Source organism: Galleria mellonella, unplaced genomic scaffold (assembly GCF_026898425.1).
Source record: "Galleria mellonella isolate WM207_F2 unplaced genomic scaffold, CSIRO_AGI_GalMel_v1 utg93, whole genome shotgun sequence".
Classification (NCBI taxonomy): Eukaryota; Metazoa; Arthropoda; class Insecta; order Lepidoptera; family Pyralidae; genus Galleria; species Galleria mellonella.
Genome location: NW_026442176.1, coordinates 2556361 through 2581828, shown reverse-complemented (window position 1 = coordinate 2581828; position 25468 = coordinate 2556361). Strand labels below are relative to the sequence as shown.

Below are 25468 nucleotides of genomic sequence, written 5' to 3'. Positions count from 1 at the left end.
GTTACCTTATCGTAACAGAGCTTATTATAATAGTATAAAAATATAAAATATAATATTACAATTATCAAATTAAAGTTAACATAAGTCAAGATTTGCTTATGAAATTTTTCCTTGTAATATTTCTCTCCGAGTTTCGCTAAATAAATAAGAACAAGAGGGCCAGCTACATTAATTATAATTTTAAGTTTGAATACGATTTTGTTATTTATAAATAAAATATAAATTGTGGATCCAAAAGATTACAGTAGTAAACTTATTATAGATACAAATAATTACAAGAAATAATCACAGTGATAAAAACAATGGGCGACCTTATCGCTAAAAGCGATTGCTTCCAGGCAACGTTTGGATGGAGAGGAGTAGTTATAAACAGTTTGATCCGAGGCACGATAAAAATTCTATCATTTCTAATTATGTAGATGTAATAATAATAATAAACTCTTTATTGCGCACAATAGAGATGTATACAAGAAGTATTTATAAAGAATATGGTCAATATACAAAAGGCGGCCTTATCGCTAAAAGCAATCTCTTACAGACAACCTGTAACACATGATCATAATAATGTAAATATATACCCCTACTTATTATTATATATACACAAATACATTTACATACATACATATACACATATAAATACTGCTCATGTGTATACCTACGTAAAACAAAAAGTTATAATTTTTTTAGATATCTGAAGAAGTATGCTAACCAGACAAATAAACATATTAAGAAGATGACAACTTGCTCAAATAAAAATCCTTAAGTTGTACTACATAAATTGTATATATTTTCTATCGATATTTATTAATTTTATAAAGATACTCAAGTTACTTGCATTATTAATATTAAAAAGGAGTTCTAAAGTACGATAAAGGAGATAAAAGTAATGGAAGTATTAGACTCGTTATGCTTTGCTTCATAATTGCTTTAATTAATAATCTTCTAGAATCTAAACAATAACATAAAATAATGATGATAGTGTTTATTGGAACTTGGGTATTGTTACCACCACACTTCTTGCTAAATAAATAGCTATCTAATGTCTTACCAAAAACAAGTATTTTGCCTTAGTCCTTATTAGAGGAAATATATTTACTAAATACTTATATTTTTTTAACTGTATCCACACTTTAATGCCGTTTTCGTTTCGGTAAAATTTTATATTTTATATATAATATATATATATATATAATGTATATATATATATATATATATATATATATATATATATATATATATATATATATATATATATATATATATGTGTATTCGTAAAACAGTCCAATCTAGTTCCGTTCTACTTCTGATCAATCTCAAAGTATTTCTACTCACCAGACCGATATCGAGACCGGCATTAGTGTGAATCCGGCCTTATCGTTCCTTCCGTTAGAAAAGGAGAAATAAAAAACATTACAAAGAAATATATCACAAAGAGAAAACTATAAAGATCTTATTAGTGACTAGCTATATCCCATGGATTGGCCCTTGTGAGTCCGTATATAAAGTATTCTATATACTAAATTAGGATATAAGCTACTTGTGTACAAAACGTCTTTCAAATTTGTTAGATATTTTTTGCATGAAAGAGTAACAGACATCCATCTGTCCATCCATCAATCCATTCTTACATTCTTTTTTTTTTAATTAGCTAATAGGATTGAAGAAATTATTTTCCAGGTAACCTTTAAAAGGAGAAATATAATTATGAGTAGAATCAGAGACATAATTATATATTAATTGTTTTATATTCCCGATAAAAGGTTAAAACATCATCATCAACATATCTCCATTTAAAGATCCACTGCTGAACATAACCCTCCCCCTTGGGGGTTTTCCCAGTAGTTGCCACACTTGGCAGGCGGATTGGCAACGGTAGTTAGGCTTTAGAAATACTTTAAGAGGGACGATGCTGCCCATACCTCGCTCTCTCTTAGTCACCTCTTACGACACCCACGGGTAAGGAAGGGTTGGTCTATTCTATACAGGAATCACATGGTTAATAGGTTAAATATACACAAAGAAATTTTATTAGATTGAATACATGGATAGTCATATTCCGCATTATTAATAGTGGATCTTTTACCGTCCATGCTGCTAGATTGTGGAATTCTCTTCCCATATCTATCCGTGAGAGTCAATCCCTAAATATTTTTAAGAGTAGACTTAAAGAGCATCTTCTATCTCTATGAACATATATTTATTTATCTATATATGTACGTATATTGTATATATATGTGTATGTGTGTGTAAGTATGTTTTTATGTATATGTATATGTGTATTTGTACGATTAAATATAATGTAATTAATTTAATTTTGTCTGCTTAAAAATTGTCACAATATTGTACACTGCTGTATCCGCTGACATTGATACTTCTTTCCAATTTGGGTTTGCTGGAAGAAAACTCTATCAGAGTTAAGCTCGCCTTTGTATCTTTGATTACTTCTGTCTTATTCTTATAACTGGTGTGTACAATAAAGAAAAAAAAAAAGAATTAATGTAAGTTGCAAATGAAAAGATCTACTAGATCAGTGTACAGTATACATCAGTCTCTATATAGACTAGGATAAAGTTTAAATTAGAAAAAAATATTTCATTATGTAAAAAAAACCTGTCAAATTAAAAAATAAAAATTTTCAATAAATTACACGTAGATAGGTATATTGAACGTGCCTATCTGTGGCTTTCAACGCATTAACTAGATTAAAGGTATTTTATATTTTGATTAAAGGATATAAAGTTCATCAGAAAACCATATTGCAATTAGCTGTTTAAACGTGATTTAGTTTACACCATTTATGATTCAACATCTAACAAAGAAATTTAATCATTATTCATATTAGTAGGATTACATACATACTTATCGCCATGTCGGTCCCGGCATAGAATGTGCCACCCCTTCCTTTCCCGTGGGTGTCGTAAGAGGCGACTAAGAGAACTTATGGGTGGAGGGATGGGCAGCAACGTTCCTCTTAAAATATTTGTAAAAGCCTAACTGCGGTTACCAACCCGCCTTTTGCCAAGCGTGGCAACTACTGGCAAAACTCGGAAGACTTATGTTCAGTAATGGATAGTTAATATCTGAAATAATAAATACATACTTATATCCGCAACTGGCATCATGTTTATGTATTTGGCACAAAAAATACAACCTGGAAATTAATTATTAATATTTATTATTAAAACATTAACAGATATTTCTTTACTGAGAATCGTTTTAATAAAAATATATTAAACATTTACCGTATAATACATAATTACTCTACAGAGCATGTTTAATTAACATACATACATACATACATATCTGTCACGCCTGTCTCCCATTAGGGTAGGCAGAAACAATGGAACGCCAAATGCTTCGATTCAATCATGTTTAATTAAATAAAGTTGATAAAACGAATGCCTCGACTTTACGAGCATTAGTCAATAAAAGAGTTACTGTTAATTAATCTTGTAAACTGCACATTTTATTGCTTGCGACTGATTAAGAATACAAATGAAATCTAATTAATAGCTTTGCTCCCCGAAATGTACATAATATTGACTAGTAATTAGTCCGTGAAGTCATACTCGTGAACGGGCATTATTTTCAGATCATAACGTAATAATCGATTCAAAATCGTAACTGTTTCTCGATTCGATATATTACCGTTATTTAGGGTTGTATCAAACCAAGGTTGTATCAATAGATATCAAAATTCTATTTGCTTACATAAAATAAAATTGTTTCACGGAATTCCTAAACTATCTAGAATATTCTATAAATTCAATATCAAATATTGATTCTACAACATTTTCTAGCATTCACATATTTATATTACATTTGGCGTGGTGCCCGAGCTAGAATCTAACGACTCTCCTTATGCATAAGTCAATGTTGTCAGGTCCATTTTCTTGTGAGAAAGGCAGCGTCAAATGGAACCTTACATACTTATATTATGGTTGATAATCCTAAAAATATACAAGTTTATATAATTATGTATATACTAGTTTTTACTACCGACTTTTTCTGCGCAGTCGAGATGTATTGATGAGCGAGATAAAAATGTCCTTCTCTGTCTCAAATAATACGTATATACTAAAGTTTACGAGGATTGCTTGAGGATTTAAGATGCCATGAGAAAACAAACAAACATACTTTCGCATTTAAATTAATATTATAAAGAAGAAATATTTTATTTTTATTTGTAATGGATTAACTCAAAAGTACATACTTTGACGATTTTAAAAATTCTTTTACTAAGCTATATTATCAGCGAACCTGTATTTTATTTAGAACCGTTGACAAAACAGATATACAATGCGAATCTGGATGGATGTATGGTAGATACCAAGGGAAACCTAAGTTACCTATTATGGCACCGTGTTCTTTTTGAAGGAGTCAAGAGCCTCTAGAACCGTCGTGCATACATAAGACTAGTTATAAAAGCGCAAAAGGCAAAATATGTATGTAATAATAAAGGTTTTTTCACTCAGTTTTCTCTATTTACCCTGTAAGAGACTTGGCGTGAAAATAAATATATAGTAAGGATATTTTTTTTATCTTTAATTTACATACTTTTATTACTTCAAGCATTTCTTTCGTTCGCCATCCAGAAAATAAAACCAGGTCGTTGATTTTTCTATAAAAACGAACGCAACCCACCACATGTTTCAAATTAAAATAAGGGGTCATGAAACTGGGGGGTCCCTCGTAATTTATAAGACAAAACGTAGTTGTTACCGACACGCAACGAACTACGGAACCAGCAAACACGAATACCTGTATTGATCCTGTTTGTACACGAAATGTTGCTAGGAATCTCCTCAAGTGCCCCTCATGACCCACTTACGACCTAAATCAGTGGGGCCAATACGCTTTAGGTCCAATCTCTTCACGGATATACCTTATGTATTATGTAGGTTCTGGCCAACTATTATGCACGAGATCTAACCTTATCCTTTATAATATTATAAAGTTGTTTGTTTGTTTATTACCCCTTACTACTTTATTTTTTAATGGGTGGGAATGATAGTCTCACCTGTGCTATCAGTATAAACTGTATATATAAATTCTATGTACATGCAGTTGAAATGAAAAAAGACATGGATCCCGGTCAATCAATATGTTATCCACGTAGGCAAAGTCGAAGGTAAAAACTAGTATGTTTGCACATATAGAATAATAATTTAACAAAAGAACAATTAAGATGACAACTCGCTTAGTAAACATGGGACTATTTATAACCAAAAATTTAGCTTAATATATAAATCCCTAAAGTTTCCCAAATTGTCGCTACTTAAACAAAATTGCCCGACGTCAAAACATTATGATCCACTTTAGCCAGAATTTTGTTTGTACTACGACACAAAATTTACATAATTAACTTTAGCAAATAATAATCTGTGTACTACATCAAAAGTTATAGTATCCTTTTAATCCAACAGCGTTTTTTTTCTAAAATGCATAATGTTTCAAAACAGTTTCGTGATGTAAATTGTGAAAGTTTTTAAACATCTTGTTAACACATTTAATACTCAGTTATTGCACGAATGAGATACAACAAAACGCAGAACGTTACTATCTCGTTCTATCTCATCGTTTATTACTTGTCTACGAAAGAACTCCTGGTTCCCAAAACAAGTGTGATATGATCCATCATAAATACGTTTTTGTTACCGCATGCATGAAAAAAAAACAAAACAATGTGGTCGTCTCGTTTTATCATTTAATTCAAATTAATTTGTTATTTATAACAAATAACAATTTAATTTTCATTAATGTCAGTTTGGTTTTAAAATATTTCATTTTTTTTATATATTTAACTCTTTATTGCGCAATAAACAAAAATATACAATGACAATTAAACAATTCAAGTGAAATACATTAACATAAATACAGATTGAAATAAACACATAAAGATACAAAATGCGGTCTTATCGCTAGGGCAATCTCTTACAGACAATCTTACCAAATTATGTCAAATGTATAAAAAAAATATACGATACAAAATTGTAATGTTATCATAAAATTATTGTACAATTCCCCGTAAAAACATGAACATAGATCTATCGAAGTTTAAATTGCTTCATATAAACTTCGTTTCCAATTTATGTTTTTCATTGGTTTTGCAACGAGATCGACCCTAGTTCCCTATGGATAAAATTACTTTAATTATCGATATCTTTATTTATATTGCAATGTATCTAAGTATTGCATTTATTATATTTTATTACCGTTTTGAATTTTTATTATAATATTTTAAATACACTACCGTGACTTAATGCGACGGGATTGCAGATAAATAGTACCTATATACCTCATTTTTATTGTTAATGTTTTGACATGGTGCAATCGAAATCTCGATAGTGTATTTAAAATATGTGTCAACAACTTGAACCCTTCAAGAGTACAACGGCAATCTAGAAGAATTGTTGATGATCTCAGACTTACAAGCGGTATCGAACCTTAAGTATTAGGAGGGATTTTGCCTCACTCTGCTTATTTTACCGCTTGTACAAGAGACTGTGCTCAGAGGAATTATTCAATATGTTTCTGCTTACCATCAGGCGAGCCGTATGTTATTTTGTCACCTCAATGGTATAAATAAAACGACGCGAAAATTTAAAATTAATTATATTATAATGTTTTACTAATCCTTCTTGAAAAGAACAATTAAGAGTAAAGTAAGTCTATTGTCAATAATTTACCAATTTGTAAGAAAGGTATTCAGTAATGTTAGCCATAAATTGTCCACCACCTTCATAACTACCATAAAGTAATAACCGTATAAATACATTTGAGATTATCGCTTTATCCAATGGTGATCATCTTACACTGCCTTCGCCAGGATGAAAGGAATTATTAATAAGAAATGGAAACTAAGTGTCATATTCGCCATGTGGTCCCGCCATAGAATGGGCCAACTCTTCCTTGGGCGTCGTAAAAGGCAACTAAGGTCAAGGGATAAACAGCAGTGTTCCTCTCAAAACATCACGCAAAAAAAACTGCGGTTGCCAACCCACTTGCCAAGCGTGGCAACTACTGGCATAACCCCCCAACCTATAGAGGAGGCCTATGTTCAGCATGGGTGGCGGTAGTCACTTACCATCAGGTGAGCCGCATGCTCGTTTGCCCCCTGTGTTGTAAAAAAAAAAAGCAGTGGACAGATAATGGCTGATATGATGAAGGGTCCCATTACTAGCAATACACCTCAGGTCCCCGCAATACCCGCGTGATCCCTCTTCGAAAACAACGTATTTATTCTTGAAGAAATCAAGAATAAACACGTTGGCCGATGGGCCAACTAACTTGACTACATTCTCATTTCAACTCACAAAAACATTGTCTTTGCCAGTACAAGATCGCTTATAATTATTTCAATAAATAACTACTTACTATAAATTATCAATCGTTCTACATGCTACTAAAACTCTTTAGATGTAGTAGGCCACAAAACAATTGTCCTATCAATTTATGCCTTTTTTAAATTAACGTAGAATTTCAAATTGAATATAATGAACTAATTCTTCATAGTTTAACATTTCTCTAAAAGTTAATCATTAATTGTTAATTCTTTATTTATTAGTAAACAAACTTGTTTTAAACGTAATTATAAATATTGTCTAACAAAAATTTTAATTAATATGGAAATACTTCTACTGTTCTATAACTTATTTAAGGAATTTCTCTCGCTTCAGCGGGTAACGCAAAAGTTAATAATATGAAACTAAAAGTACAGCCGAGGCACGTCCTGTGTATTCTAGTTTTTATAAAAGGTATATTTAAACTTACTCATTGTTTAAACTCGCCCCGAATACGCTCCAGCAGGTTTCTCTTGCTCAAAGACTTTAATAGAATATTCTATCATACAAAAAATACTAAAAAAGTCATTTCATTTTTTAGATCAAGAGTGATTTTTTTAATACAAGTTTCTAATGACTTTTGTGACGGAAGTTTTTTTTTTTATACAACTTAGAATGGCAAACAAGCTGACGGCCCACCTGATGGAGAGTGGTAACCGTCGCCTATAGACATGATCAGTACCATGGACCCCCCATGCGTTGCGATTCCTGAGGACTCAGGTGTTATTCCTCTGTACCCAGTAAATTCACGCCATATCCTACCCTCCAAACCGAAACACAGCCATGCAAACATAACTGCTTCACGGTTGAAACACGAATGCGACAGAGCTATCCAAGCAATCGACTTTTGTACAAAGTCTCCCTCTGGTAAGTGTTTTCAAAAATGCTGAAGGTGTCTTGTTAATTTTAGACTAAAATCCTAAATGTGAAGAATTAATTCATATTCATAAAGGATATAAGTTCAACAATAAACTCAGCAATATCATGTCACTTAGGACTTCCTCATATCTTTGATTTCAGAACAGATTTGCTCTCCTGCTAAATTTTTTCTAGACACTGCGTATGGGATCTTTCAAAAGGCAAAAGCATATTAAATTTTCTTCAGAATGAGCAATGCTCTTGGGAGATGAATGAATGAAAAAAACTCTTTAACCCTTCAGAGAATGATAAAGATTAAAAATATAGACAAAAATTAAATTTATACTTACATAAAAACAAGATAAAGAGGCAACAGTGCGCAGCCTTATTGCTAAATAGATTATTTGCCATCTTTGTGGTATAAAGAAAACTCTTTGTTACTAGTACAGATAGGAATTAATATCAAGCGAAAGTATAAAGTAATTTGCAGTATATTTTATCAAAAGCTAGTAACCCAATAGGTATTATTCTAAAATATTAACCCCTTTCTGTCTCACCTCCACCTCAACCCTGAATAATGAAGGAATACTTGTGAAATCACAAGGTGAGAACAAATTTATGCTTACTACGTGCTCGAAAATGACGTCTCATACTTAACTGTTTACCAACTGTATGTTTTCTCAAGTGAAAGCGCTTATTTTCGGTGTGTAATTTCAACATGTATGTAATACAAAATGTATTATTAAAGTTACAGTATATTTATCTCTGTACATAATACAAGATGAAACTCATTAGTTTTTCAAGCAGGCAGACTAATATTTTTTCTCGTAAGCTCAAAATTGTTAGCGTTTTTTCAACCGTATTTAAAAAAAAAATTGTTACACTAATATAACTGGATTTCTTTAGGAGGATGTCATGATTTTGATTTGACTTTTCTATAGTTTCCATGGAAATTCATTGATTAACAGGAGGACCCTATAGAAGTCGACCTGACATAGAAAATAAACCTAAATAAATTTTGCTCTACAAGAAAATTACTGATTTCAATTGTGGCAAAACCAAGTAGTCCTAGTTATATTGATTCGACAACAAAAATACCAATCTAAAAGTAAACCTATTCAGTATGACGTTAGACAAATAGCACTACCACTAGGCTAAATACAAACATTACAAGGATATTATATAGTAGTAACTCTTCAATACCTATCCATCGAACCTATTCAGAACACTAATACCGAAACCAATCTATTCAGGACTTAACTGCACACGAGTATTATGCTTCTATAGACAGTCTCTATCCGTATTCCCAGATTAATAATACTAAATACAAGAATCAATATGCATTACTATTAATTACTATATATATCAAAGGAATAGTAATCAACGTATACCACTTAGTATAAATGTGATTGGTATCAACTATCTACATACATAGGTACTTTACTCTGTGTGCGTTTACTTTCGTCATGTTCTAGTGGTAGTCTAAAATACAGAGGCAAAGGAATATCTCGTGCATAATTATTAACTTAAGATTCTTCTCACATATGCAACCCTAGTCACTTTACAGTAGAAATTTGACTACGATCTTTCCATAAAGCGAAGGTATTTCGACGATTGAACAATTCTGATTCTGAGAATTCTGTAGTAAAAGGTATAAAAAGAAGCCTTATGGTCCATCTGTTACGGTGATATATTCCAAAAAATACTAATGATATTACTTACAGAAACTAGTGTTTACCATCAATTTACTATACTATCAAATATTACATTCTTTGCAAAAGGATCCGAAATGGAAAGACATTTTCACTCCTTTGCGTACGTCTGCAAAAAAAGCAGCAATGCGGACGTTGCTGTATTTTAATTCAAAATTTAAGATCTCCTTACCGATATCATTGTCTACGTTGCATAGGAACATCTTAAACAAAATGTTTCGACTTTAATTTAGAAAAATAGCATCACATAAATCTCTGATGATCATCATCATATCAGCCAATAACTATCAACTGCTGGACATAGGCCTCCCCCATTAAAAGGGGTTTTGCTACTAATTGCCACGCTTGGCAGGTGAGTTGGCAACCGCAGTCAGGCTTTGGAAATGTTTTTAAGAGACGCTGCTGCCCATCCCTCGCCGTCCCTTAGTCGCCTCTTACGACACTCACGAGAAAGAAAGGGGTGGCCCATTTTATGCTGGAACTATACGGCTATTTTCGATATCATCGTTTATTCTGTGATATTCATAATGCTATTTATATATATGAATAAAGATAATAGCTTATTGTAACATGTTCCATCAGTTTATTATCGTTTTCAATTCCAATTGGATTTAAAAAAAAAACATTACCTAATGGTAACAATCGAATGGGATAAAAAAGTATCATGGGCGATACAGTATACTCTGTTATGTCCATGATATTGTTCATGTCTATAGGCAACTGTTATCACTTTCCATCAAGCTAACTGTCAACTTGTTTACCATTCTAAACTACATAAAAAAAATTATAAAAGACTATTTTCCATTTTTTTTTAATAAACATCAAAATAAGTTACCATATAGTATTGATAAGATGTGCGAAGCTCATGAATCAAATGAGATTATCATAATTTAGTCTATCGATAGTTTACTTTCCAGTCATGTCTACGTATCCCAGATCTTCGTGTGCCGGTTACTTTTATATTCACCTATTTACTCCATTATGCGACTGAGCTCATAAATGAAAAACGTGACTCGTTTTGTAACCTCTAGAAGATTCCTGTGGTGTTTGATGAATGTAAAAATCGCATAAACGTTCACCAATTTCAATTAGTGAAAATGAAAAATTTATTCATTAATCCTTCCTCCTATTAAAGCACTAATACCTACTTACACGATAGTAGTTTTATAGACTTATTTACACATGTAAACGTAGCGCTCTCTGAAGTGAAATTTTCTTCGCCAACACATCTTTGATATCATGCCGTACCTTGCTTTTTTAACATCTTTACCAGAGGGAGACTTTGTACAAAATTAGATTGCTTGGGTACCTATGTCCCATTCGTGTTTCAACCGTGAAGCAATTGTGTTTGCATGGCTGTGTTTCGGTTTGAAGGGTAAATTTACGTAAGGCCTAAATTTACTGAGTACAGAGGAATAACAGGAATGGCAATATATAGGGGGTATCATGGGCGAAACAGTATACTCTGTTATGTCCATGGTACTGCTCATGTCTATAGGCGACGGTTACCACTTTCCATCAGGTGGGCCGTCAGCTTGTTCACCATTCTAAGTTGTATAAAAAAAAAATCTTCGTATGCAGATAGTCTACAATTATGTAGATTAGTAATAAATAAGTCACTGAAAGATATGACGATGTAGTAAAATAATCCATCGGAACGAATTAATCAGTTAGACGAATAAATAATAACTACAATAGTTCACAGAAACCGCGTAGAGGTCGTTTTGACCCAATTTATTGCCAATCTCTTCCTTTCTGTATTAAAGTTATTTCTATAACATAAGTAGATTTTATAAAACAAATACAGATACAACTAAAAGAAAAAGACGAGTTTCTAATAAAGCTCGACTGCGTTTACGAACCCGCCTGCCAAGCGTGGCAACTGTTGGAAAATCTCCACCAATTGTAAACTGGTTCATTTCTTATGATAGTCTATGGAGGAGGCCTATATTTAGTAATAGACAAATAACGGTTTATGTGATAATAATGATGAATCATATATAGATATAATATAAATAGATTAAATATAATTTCAAGATTCAAGATTTATTTATTTGTAAATACATGCAGATGTTGACAATATAATAACGTTCGACATGTTTAGCCTGTACGGCATACAAAAATATGTGGTTACACAGATAGTTCACATTATACACCAAGTCCATTTTATATCATTAATCGTCATCACATTACAATTTTCAAATACATTTAAATAAATAATAATTGTCAGTCAAAAATAAAAGAACGATGTCACAATGATGTTAATAAATATTATAGATTTAATATAATTCCAATAAATACAACAACTTTTATTAACGAGGAAAAAACAATTTTTAATTGAAAGCTTTCCATCGTGTTTCGTAGCCGAAATACTTAACAACAAAAACATCTGATTATTATTCTAATCATGATGTGAATAAAAATCGAGTTTTATAAACACTTTCTTTTTCACAATAACATGAAAACAATATTACCACGAGGAAATAACAAATTTCAACTTCCATATAACAAAGAAGAGATGGGTTATAAAAATTAGATAAAAATGTATTACACGTGTGCAAACATAATATAGAAAATATTATGTTTTATTATAGATAATAGCTTTCTCGACATTTTTATTATTTTTTTGACTAGCTATTACCGAGTCTTCGTCCGAGTTGCAGTACTTACAGTATAAATTACAGTTACTTAGTAACTGTAACTTATGTCCTTATGCATTCCAGACTTTGTACAAAAGTCGATTGCTTGGGTACCTCTGTCCCATTCGTGTTTCAACCGTGAAGCAGTTGTGTTTGCATGGCTGTTTTTCGGTTTGAAGGGTGGGATATGGCGTGAATTTACTAGGTACAGAGGAATAACACCTGAGTCCTCAGGAACGGCAACACATAGGGGGTATCATGGGCGAAACAGTATACTCTGTTATGTCCATGGTACTGCTCATGTCTATAGACGACGGTTACCACTTTCCATCAGATGGGCCGTCAGCTTGTTTGCCATTCTAAGTTGTATAAAAAAAAAAGATGATTCGATGAATCATTAAACACCAAACGAATAAAGGATTAACTCACATTTGTAAACATTTTCTCTATGAATATTATATTAAGAGGCAAAAAAATTATTTTTAAATCTTTTATCTTTAGTCATAAAGTTAAATGTTACATAAAATTCTATTCATTTTTAATTTGTTTTAATTAAGCATCTGATGATGATTTACCATCATCTCCCCTGGTAATAAGAGACGATGAGATCTCTGATAAATCACGTTTATCTAATAATTTCTATTTGTCCTTTACTTTGAAGACATTGTACAATTTGACAAACATTGAAGGGTGAACAGTTTGCAAACAGAATCAGTCTATCGAGAAATAAATGTTATTGCGTTTCACTGAGAAAATGTATATTATAAATATGGAATACTTCACTATAAATTGCCCTCTGGTAAATAGCAAAATTTACACATTTAATAATATAATAATAATAAAATAGAGATGCAGAAGTCCTAGATATTATTGGTATACTATGCCAGTTTCTATTTATTCGTAGTTGTTAATCTAGGCTTGTTATGATAGCAATTATCTGTCCACTGTTAAACATAGCTTCCCCATAAGGGAAGTTTTGGCATTAGTTGATACACTTGGTAGATGGGTTGATAACCACACTTTAGCTTTTGGTGATGTTTAAGAGGGACGCTGCTATATGTTTAGGGCACTAAATTACGGATGTCTGTATTTCTACTGAGGATTAACTACGAGTATGTCTCTTCCTTTAGAAAGTATTATGATTGTATAAGTAGGTACATTTTGCTTCGTAAAAATTATACATAATCATGAACGCACATAACGATGCACATCAAGATGCTTCAAGATATTCTTACAATTAAAAAATATTTGAATTTAGATCGCGGAATTATGTATCTACAAGTTTGCTTCGCAACCTATAGTAAGTTTGCAACAAGCATTATTGCTCCACAATTAAAAATGGTAAATTCAATCATCACAGAATTAATATTAGACAAATTCTATTGAACTAACCTCATGAGAATAAATATTGAATAATACAGCTGTTTTAAATAAATATTTCTGTGTGAAAGAATATAAGACGACTTGTACCCTTTTTATTTTTTAGGACAATTATAATTTACCTTTATTAATAATATTTTATCTTTACTAATACAGGAAAGTAGTCGATAGTCAAATTGTGACTATTTTCAAATGTTAACTGCAATTTGTTGAGCTGTTTAATTGGGTACAATGAAATTATTTTTAAAACCATACTATATATACAAAAATCAACAGTACCATATAAAAAAGGCAATAAATAGTACGAGAATAATTTACCGTCTAATGAAAACATTAAAATAAAAAAAAATATATAGTCCTTTTGGTCTCCTGAAAAATAGCGATTCTTAATTTAAACTAGAGACATAGAATTACTCTTGTCAACTCTGTATAATATCTTAATGTTATTAATTACAGAAAATAATATAAATTGCAAGCAAGTACAATACTAAAAGGCATATCTACCAGGCAACATTTATAATTACATTATTTTAAATTAGGTTAATTCCAAATTCATAAACCGAGCAATAAATATCAACACGTACAAAGATTTACTGAAATAAATTTTGGTGTAACTTTTACCTTACAAGAAATGTACCTTAATTGGACTAAACCGGGACCCAACCCCATTTACGCTTAGGTGCGCGATATGCTTAATTGCCACGCTACCGTCAAGATGGAACGAAGTAATTGTATTACTTTATGTACAACATAAATTTATACCATCTGAAGTCTGCGACATCTAAGGGCAGACATTACACCCCCTTCCGTGATAGTCGGGTATACTGGTGCAGAAAGGCGGTGCTGTTCTTTGAGTATGTTTTTTTTTATATTACTACGATAGCAAACAAGCATACGGTCCGTCTTATGGTAAACAGGGCTACCCTATTTAAAGGTATAAGTGGTAGCCTATGGACGCCTGTAATACTAGGGATATCGCGCGCGATGCCGAACCTTAAGACCTTAAGACGCCCTTTTTGAAGATCCCCATACTGTTGTCTCTAGGGAAAGCCTATATATATATATATATATATATATATATATATATATATATATATATATATATATATATATATATATATATATATATATATATATATATATATATATATATATAACTGAGAAAAATAATTCTCAATTCTTCAAAATGCATACTCAAACCATTGAAATAAATATTCAAAATATTGTTGATGATATTGCTGCGTTTATAAGTTATTTCATTGTATATCACATAATGGCCATTACATTAGATATGATGATACACCAAACCAACTACTCATTAATTCGCTCCGAATCGGAAACAGAAATTCAGCAATAATTTTGTTGGCATGCAAATAGATACCAACCAACATTAATTAACACATTGTTTAGAACACAGTCATTTCATTTTCCTAATAATAATTTTATCAAAACACATACACACACTACTCGTACGTACGCATATGCATGTGCACCTACACGCACACTTGTACACACACACTCACACACACACAAATATTCACGCGTGCAGTCTTACTGTACATATTTATTTTTGTTACCCACATATTTCTATATTCAAGTAGATTGTCATTTTATATACTAACGCATTTCATATACTACGGACGTTCGCTTCTCCTTGGACAAACATTACCAAGATAAAGTCGTTTCTATCCCAAGAGGAATTCGGTCGACGAGATCAAACGGTCAGAGTTCAGGAAAATGAGAAAGGCTAGCTGAGAAGTTAAACCGAAATATATACAATATAAGAATAGTAAGAAAGCATAATATTCTTACCATTATTTATTAGTACTACATAAAGTTTTCTTTTTTTTCTAATTATTCATTTTAAAATTAGAATAGACAATCAATCTCTTTTTTTGCGAATTTTTTTTACTGTATTAAGTATTTTAATGCATACCTGTACTGTTGTTAATTAAAAATGAATACATTTATACGTACTTTTAATATTATTTGTAATACATTTTGTAGGTAACTCCTCAATCTCATATAAAATACAAACTTAGAAGTAATCTTGAATGTTGTAATACAATATAAACTTCTACGCGCCAACGGAGGGTTATAGACGCTGGGGCCTTTTTTTCATAGGTTTTACAGTAAGAACTTGTGAGAATATAAAAAAGTTTCTGAATACTTCCACCTGTTACTTTGAGGTTGGAATTTTGTTCAACAAATTTGCGAATTTATTGCAAATGTTTTAAACAAAGTGTTCTCTTTGACTTAGCAGGAATTTGAATACATACTGTATACACTTACTGACACAATCTTTAGTTATATAATATTCATGATGCTATTAACGTTTGTCATTATCAGTTAAATAAAAAAAATCTAATATCATAAAAAGTTGAATATATACATACAGCTACGTATAATTCTTAAGGTTTCCAATCGGGCACAAGGTTTAACAAGGGTCAAGTTGAAATTCAGGGACAGTATCCGTTTAACTCAATAGCTTTCCCCGAGGAATATGGGTTAGAGCAAGGAAATATTTTTTAAACTTTTTAAATTCCTGGGTTCCATGATCAATTTAGTATAAATTATTTTATCTATGATTATTTAGTCGATATACATAGAATAAATTATTTAATTATTTAAGATTACTTAAATGGTTTAATATAAAAAAAATCATTTATATAACACTAGTGCCTGCAACTTCATGTGATAGGTTAAAATATAATTAATCTAATTTCGTTTAAATCTAGTATTTTCCGTGGGTGTCGTAAAAGTGGCGACTTATGCAGGGCGAGGAATGAGCAACAGCGTCCCTCTTAAAACATCTCTAAAACCTAAGTGTGATTGCCAATCCGCCTGTCACGCATTGCAACAACTGGAAAAACTCCTTAAGGCTTACGTTCAGCAGTAAATAGTTAAAGATTGATATGATCATAATGTTATTAAATTCAAAACTGGTAAAATTTTAAATTTAATTGTAGTTTTGTTTATTTGTAACACTTCACTGTATAGTAAAGTCATAAATTATAGGATACAAAGTTCTTAAGAACGAGTATAATGGTGGACTAGTTGTAATCCCATAAATGGGATTACAACTAGTCAACTTTTGAATATCTGATAGAAATTGTGAATTGGTGGAGACAAAAAAAAATAGTTTTATTAGTAAAAATTAAACAAGTATTGTACTTATAAATTCGAATATTTCTAATTCTACTTTTATTTCAAAACAGCAAGTAACTTTTTTGCTCTAGCAAGGTTTTGCTCCTTCAGTGACCTCTCAATTCAAAATTACTTTTTGAATTACATAGCAAATACAAAAATTATATATTATAAGAGTCTTATAAATAAATATTAAATGAACTCGTGAGTTATATCTTATATCTACAAGATACAAGTACAAGCGAATTCTGTTTCAAATAAACACACAATTTCCGGCCCGTAGAAATATTCTCTCTAAAACACGACGCAGTTATCCGGTCAACGTCAAAACGTCAGATTTTCGTCAAATGGAGCTTACGTCAGGGTTGAAATCACATTTCAACGGTTTGTATAACCCAATAGCCATAGGAGAATATTATTTGGACCCGGCTCACGTAGCACGAGCTCCGCAACCCTACGTGACGACGTCCTATATTGTCTCTACATTATAGCCAGGGATATAATGTGTTTACATTAATGTACCACGAGGTGTACAAGGCTTGTTGGTTCTTAGATTACTTTTTATTAGGCCACTAGCTGCCCACTGCGGCTTCACTCGTGCAGAACGTTTATAGGCGACGTTTACCACTTTCAGATGGGCCGTCAGCTTGTTTGTCAATTTAAGTTGCATTCTAGTTTATCTCCACCAATTCACAATCTAAAGTTTTAATTATCATCATATCAGCCGTTAACTGTCCACTGCTGGATATAAAACTCTCCTTTAAGGAGGGTTTTACTAGTAATTACCATGCTTGGCAGAAGGGTTAGCAACCGCTATTAGGCTTTTTTATAAAAAATAACTACTTAAAAAGGTTTTCTTCAAGTTTTAAGTTTTAATATTTTTTTTATATAAACTATTTCAAAATACACTTCGAGTACTAATTGAATGTAAAATAATGAAATAAAATAGTTTTGTATAATTTATAACATTAACTTTAATTTTTTATTATAATTTAAATTTCAGACTAATGTAGTCAATATTATATATTTTTAAAACGTTTGAAAATTTTCAATGATGTCGGTTCCTTAACGAAGATATTTTCTGAAGTTCCCATAGCGAACGACGACGAGAGATCAGTAATGGCCATGCAAGCGAAGCCACAATACACAGCTAGCGAAATATAATTTCAACCTAAATTAAGCAATGTTTTATTGACTCTATATATAAATTCAAATCAATTTTATTTTAATTATTTCAATAATCTCGTTTACAAACTCTTTTAAATCGTCGTCATTAAAATTTTATTGCTGCTGGATTCTGTTGTTACCTGCTAAAAAGAACCCCCAAAAAACTCAACAGTTATTCAACTGTCACTTTAATATACTAGTATATATATTTTAATTACCATACTCAAAGCCATTTTATGCTTGTATTGTTAAGGTTTCTTTCAGCGTAATTGAATTTTCCATACTCCCACTTGCTTTGCCTACCGATACGTTTAAGTGTGGGTAATGAGTTTAGGTGAAGCAATTAAAGACGGCAAGTGGGTCAACAGGTTCAATTTGTGTCGAGTAGTAGTTGAATTGGATTTAAACACGAAACGTAGATATCTTGAAGACTATCTCAGTTGACTAATATTTAGAGTAAATCTTGATTTAAATTGATTACAGGAATTAGATCGAAACATGGAAGGTACACAGAAACAAATATATAATGTGCAATTGAATGTCAAGAGACTTTGAAGAGAGAACCAACGGGACGAGTTAAGAAAGTAGATGAAGCAAAAGATGTATCTAAATATACAAGTAGAGGTACTTTATCACACGTGGGAAGCTAGTTCTAGTAAGATAAAAAAAAAATGTTAAATTAGTGGAGATCGAATACATGAAAATTTTGAATTTTGGGGGGAAAAATATAACTGACAAAATCTTATTTTTTCTTTTAAGAAAATATTAAAGAAATATAAACTATAAAGTACAGATTATATAATGATATAGTAGGACGTAAAAAATGTAGGTACATAATCGTTGATAGATAACAAACAATAATTACTCCCGAATAATCACAGAATCTCTTCGTAATATCGATTGATCTACTGTATTTAATGTACGAAATCTACTTTCTTTTTAATTAATTAACAGAAAAAACAACTATAAATAATATCTTGGTATATAAGCCTTGACAAATAATAAGGACAAATTGGTCACTAATAATCAAAACCCATCTTCTACTTGTCGACTTACCATCTGATCTACAGTTCACAACTCACGTATACATGGCATACGTAAAAATAGATATATAAAAAAAAAATCGAATAAAGAACCTTTTTATTTTTTAAGATGATTAATAAAAAAAAACGTTAAGCATGTAGGTACAAGCGTTGACAAGTAACAAACACAAATTGCTCACTAATAACCGCGGACACTCCTCGACTTATCGACTTGCCATCTGATCCACAGGGCGCGGCCCACTCGTCGCCGTAATGGAAAACGACTGTGTTTACATTGTAACTCTTTACGTGACAAAACTAATTCACTCACAATATCTCAATAAATTGGAAACATATTTGTAACTATTATTAACATACACCAAAATATTTTGAAATGGATGTAATATAAATGGGACAGATGAGTGCGGAGTTTTTACTTCAAAAATTGGAATAGTTTTTACCCGACGACATAAAGATTGTTTTTTCTGATATTTATATACTAAGCATGCCCATATATTTGTCACAAGATGAAGCCTACACAGTTTGATGGTTTATATAGAATAAATGTTATTAAATATATAGGCTATATGATAAAAGGTGAAATATATATGTCAGCCATAAAGTATTCAAAGTTTATTAAGTCCGGATACTTTTATTTTGTCTTTGTCCACGTGATTGATAGTAAGCGACTGCAGAATTGAAACAATTACACTCGAGCAAAAGTTCGAGAAAAACTTGCAATAAAACTATACTAATACGCCTCATCATTGTGATAATGATAGGCTATTTCTTTCCCTTATGAGGAGAGCCAGTATAATGTTAATAGGTACGTAATAACGTTGAAGAAACCTCTACTGAACTGTTAAGAGATTTTCAAGTTTGGTCCATTTTCTGAGCAATAACGAGATTTATTATCAAGTCGCCTTCCGCGCGGTTCCCCTGAAAATTGTGCTTTATTTTGATGAATTTGTTGGGGTCAGCTGACCTGTTTTTGTCCTCATCTACCATTCTTTACGGTTGCCCCGCTAACATACAGGCTGGGTCACATGGCCGTACCTAGGGGGAGGAGGACACTGAGGGGCAATGCTCTACCTTAAAAAGCCCAATGCCCTACTTTAAAATGAAAGGCTTCAAGAAAATTAGATAGATTCGCTTTTTGGAAGTCACTTAATAACGATTTCCGCCCTACCAAAAAGTTATTTTGTCCTACCTTAAACTTATTACTCATTAAAAGAAAAAACATTGTTTTTTTTATGCAACTTAGAATGGCAAAGAAGCTAACGGCGCACCTGATGGAAAGTGGTAATCGTCGCCTATAGATATAAGCAGTACCATGGACATAACAAAGTATACTGTTTTGCCCATGATACCCCCATGCATCGCTATTCCTGAGGACTTAGGTATTATTCCTCTGTAATGCGTAAATTCACTGCAATAACCACTCTTTAAACTCCTAACATAGCTATGCAAACACAACTGCTTCACGGTAGAAACACGAATAAGACAGAGGTGTCCAAGCAAACGACTTTTGTACAAAATCTCCCTCTGGTCTTATTACTGACAGCAAATAAAATTACTTTAACCCAAATACTAATAATAACGTTAATGTTTCATCACCATTAATAACAATCAACAAATTAGATACATATGGTATGTACCTATAATATAGAGACTGCACTAAGTGCTTGAAGGACCAACGTAATGATAATGAAATTGCACTAACAAGTGAATTGATTACGTATCATTAATAACCGGTGACACTCCTTGCTGTCCGTGATATTTGATCTAGCGAGGTGTGACCAATTAGATACAGCTACCCTTAATGTGGCATGTAATGGAATGGCTTATACAGAATGGTACCGAAAACATTGGTATCCTGCAAAGAGATTATTTTACCAGTGAAGATGAATATTTTTCCAAAGAAATATGGGTAGAAACACAATGGAAAATTTTAAGCCCCCCATATTAACTTGACAGCTGAACGCATCTGTTTCTACCGAGAAGCAGCTGCGTTTACATGGCAATCCTTCGGTTTGAAGGGAAGGATAAAAGTATAATCCTCAGGAATGGTAACATATGAAGGAAACCATGAGTATCCATTTATTCTGTGATGTATATAGGACTGTCAGCTGATTCACTGTTATTATAAATATTACATAAAAAACAGCAGTATTAAATTTCTATTTTTTATTGTTAAACTCCAATAGTTATTATTCCAACATACGAGTGTTAGGGGGGAAAGGGATTGTTAGTAATGCGGATTACCAGTTCCTATCAAGTCGACCTCCACGTAGTCCCCCTGGAAACCATCGTGCTGAATTCCAGGTGTATTTATTCCGATGACCTAACTGACCTGCCCTTACATTCTCATCTATTTTCCCTCTCTGCTACAACGCTAGCGTATACCGTTGGCACCGGCGGGGTTACAATTCCATTATCATCCGTTGAAAAAAAACATATGAGTGTTTTCAGCAACTATCTATGTATCCAGTAGTCGCCGTAGGCACGTAGGTAACACACACGTGACTACGTTAGCCGCATAGTAATTGTATTGACTTAAAAGAGACACGTATAGAGAGTCGAGGATTCAATTACTCACAGTGGATTGATGTACCAACATAAAGCCAAAATTGCGGAGCTTAGCAAGTATGTTAATTTTTTTAAGACTAGATTTTTAACAAACTTCAAAAAATGGAAATTTGTATATTTGCATTTTTTTATATCTTTAAAAAAGAATTTTACTCTTGTGTTAATTATTTGTTGACTACAGTATTTCACTATAAGTCACTACGTTTTAATAAAGACCTACTATATAATTAATGTAAATGTGATATTGTATAAAAATGATCCTTCAATCGCACCGAAATTATTGAACTAGTTTGTACTACCAATATATTTTAATATAATAACTACAAATTTAACTTACGGGTAATTTAGTTGAGAAATATCTATTAGTTTCATGACCATTCGGGATCCTTTGTCTCAAGCAGCGATAATTATCACTTTTAATGAGTTCTCAGTTTATATACTTTTCCACGTCGCTTAAAAGAAAATAAAGAATAGTACCTGTCTACAGTCCCAAATAACGTCCCTAATAAGAGGAACGGGTCCCTGTGTGTTCCTGTCATTAGTGACGTTATTTGATTCGACAGCGGTCTCGTTAGTAAAGTTTACTAGATGTTTGCCCTGCGCACACTACGTTCAAGTGTCCGCTTCCTCTACAACACACATAGTAGACAACTGTAAGACGCTCAATACTAATCGTTTAGTTCTCTGATTACGTTAAATATGTATTATTTAGAATACGGTTTGTAATAGAACTTTTGAATATATCGAAAATTACTCGATATTTTGCTGTCAATCTTCATTATTACATATTTTGTATTAAGTTAAAGCGATTAGCGGAAATGTGTTGGTGCTGCCTCTGCTGAGCGATTTAAGAACTAAAATTCTCTTATTATTTAGGTTTATCTATTGGTCCATAGTTTGTTTATCGATAATGGCGCTGTAAGAGAAAAATGCGTTTATAAATAAGTACGTTTGTAACAATATTTAAATATCTTTTACCATATGACAATTAATCGGTAGAATTTTAACAAGTTTTATTGTGTATTTGTGTATTTTGACAAGTATACAATTATACCATATGCAGATTATAACTCTGTATAAAGATTATTAACAATAGTATTGTTAATTGAAAAGTCTGAAAAGTCTTTTTCATCGAAATTTATTTTTTTACGTCTATTTTATTTTCAAAAGGAACTAAATCCTTAAAAAAATATTACACAAAGTGCAAGATAAAAATATGTGCCACCTGTTGAAAGCATTTCTCATTTATAATGTAGATGGAGAAATGACAGATTGAGAGTGTTTGCCAAACGAGACGTGGGGAGGCGCGGCGAACGTGGAATAGAAAATGGGAACATAAGGATATACGGATCTTATCCTATTGCAGATATTAATAAAACTTTTACATAATCATAACAAAATCAAAACTGTACTAATATTATAAATATAAAATCTACTAAATAACAATCGGGCTGCATTCCAAATTAACACATATTGTATTTACATGTACATTATTTAATATGAATTCACGTGGATAACAATCAGCAGATAAAAAGCAACCTATTTCGGTGTTACACGATAATTTTAAAAATAAAGTACCATACCACAATAACTTAGGCTGTATTTTATAATTACATTTTTATAGATAAAGAATTTTTAAAATCGCATAAGTACCTCTTGATTTTATCCAGTACAAATAAAAAATCTTTCATATTAATAATATTATTTTTAATAAGAAACAATTACAATAGATAGATTTTGTATCGCTCGCCATCAGCAGGGAGTCCATCCTCACACCTTAGAACCAGAATGGTCACGCACAGCGCGCACTCAGAGGAGCTCCCTCCCGCAAACATTCAAGTTGTGCAATAATCTTCTTGTCGAGGTATTTTCTAGAGACTACAGCTTGGAGTTCTTTAAAAAGGCGTATTAAAATTTCCTGAGAGTCGATAACGCGAGTGTGACATCCCTGGTGTTACAAGCGTCCATAGGCTACGGTAAACCTACTGACCTTGAATATGGATACATTCGTGGATTTATTACTAAAATTGTATTTTATGTTATAAAATTTTTGTTATGTTTAGGAATCCCGAAGTACTTAATAAATTGTCACACTCAGAGAATATCCCATCGCAAAAATTCTTATACGATTTTCTATTATAATATAATGTGTTTGTTATTATTTTTAGAAATATCGCAAATAGTCATATGTCAACTTTGTAAATAAATCCGCGTAGCTTATGCGACTGGTCTACTGTCGTTAAATTATTCTTTGCTACATACCATTTTTTTCGCTTATGCCAGAAAAATATTTTATATATGTTTTTCTATTTTCAAATAACTTGAAAAAGAGACAGGTTCTCAATTCAGTAATATTTTTTATGATTCATCATGTCAGCACCTAACTGTCCACTATTGAACATAGACCTTTCCCATAAGGAAGGTTTTGCCAGTAGCTCATGCTTGGCAACCGCAGTTCGACTTTTGTTGATGTTTTAGGAGGGACACCACTGCCCATTCCTCGATCATTAGGTTCCCTTAGTCTTCTCTTAAGACACCTACGGAAAAGAAAGGGCTGGCCTATTTTATGCATGGACTATTCAATGCCATACACCGCATCATTTTACATACCCAATGTCAATAAACCAATTTTTTATTCTATTTTTAAATCACCCAATGTTCACAGCCCAATTCTTCATTAATCAATTATTTAACTCAATAGATTCTTCATAAAATTGTGTAAAGTCAAACCATTTAATCAATTAATTTTCATAGTCGATTTGATTCGATGTTTCACCTTGTTTGAACTTTTCAGGAATAAATTTCAATTTATTATCCGTTGATCTCTTCAGTCCGTATGTATTTGTAAACCTTAAAAGGTTAACAGTGTTTAAAACGAATATTTTTCGGATGGAATAAAAAATATTACTTAAACATTTATAAAATATATTATAAAATTCGAGAAACGCTTATTATAATATTAAAAGTTATAATATTTTCATGTTTTGTTGTATTTTCAATGTGAAAATAATTTTGTATGTTAGTTTAACACCTCCACCGCCTTAAAATTGAACACACATTTTATTTAAATTATGTTTCGCTCACGTTATTGTTGTTCCGTGTATAGTTTGACATATAGTAATAATTCTGATTATATAACAAACTAAAATGTATTCTATTAATATTATAGTATTATTACGATAGAAGAATGAATGTTTGTTACTTTTTCACGCTACTAAAGAGATTTTAATGAAATTTGGTACACGGGTAGGTTATAATTTAGCACATAATACTTTAAATATTGATTCATACGGATGAAACCACGAAATATTATAATATAGCTATTATAATATATTTGGATATTTTATTATTATATTATATCATCCGTTAATTATCTATTACTGATGATAGGCCTTACCCCATAAGGGAAGTTTTTCCGGTAGTTACCACGCTTGGTAGACAGATTAGCAATTAGAATTTGGTAATATTCTAAGAGGGACACTGCTGCCGGTATCTCAACAATTAAGTTTCTTTAGTCGTCTCTTACGATATCCTGTGGAAAGGAAGGGGTGGTCCATTTTATGCCAGGACCACACAGCGTAATATTTAAATAAATATATATTAATTAAGAA

At 31.8% G+C, this 25468-nt stretch overlaps 2 protein-coding genes across 5 annotated transcripts in view; one reads left to right on the top strand and one right to left on the bottom strand.

Moving 5' to 3' along the window:
- LOC113516889 (maltase 2-like) overlaps positions 1-19525 on the bottom strand; it is a 65461-nt gene extending 45936 nt beyond the window's left edge. The window contains exons 1-2 of one of the 4 annotated variants that reach the window (XM_052902621.1): positions 3243-3499; positions 3101-3151 (exon numbers count right to left, since the gene is read on the bottom strand). In XM_052902621.1, coding sequence (XP_052758581.1) covers positions 3101-3122 — 22 coding nt within the window. In that variant the 5' untranslated portion in view covers positions 3123-3151; positions 3243-3499. Of the gene's footprint in view, positions 1-3100; positions 3152-3242; positions 3500-19302 lie in introns of those variants that run through there. The other 3 variants (XM_052902622.1, XM_026901380.3, XM_052902623.1) reach the window with 3 other exon arrangements.
- LOC113516600 (dual specificity calcium/calmodulin-dependent 3',5'-cyclic nucleotide phosphodiesterase 1A) overlaps positions 1-25468 on the top strand; it is a 295443-nt gene that overhangs the window by 190405 nt on the left and 79570 nt on the right.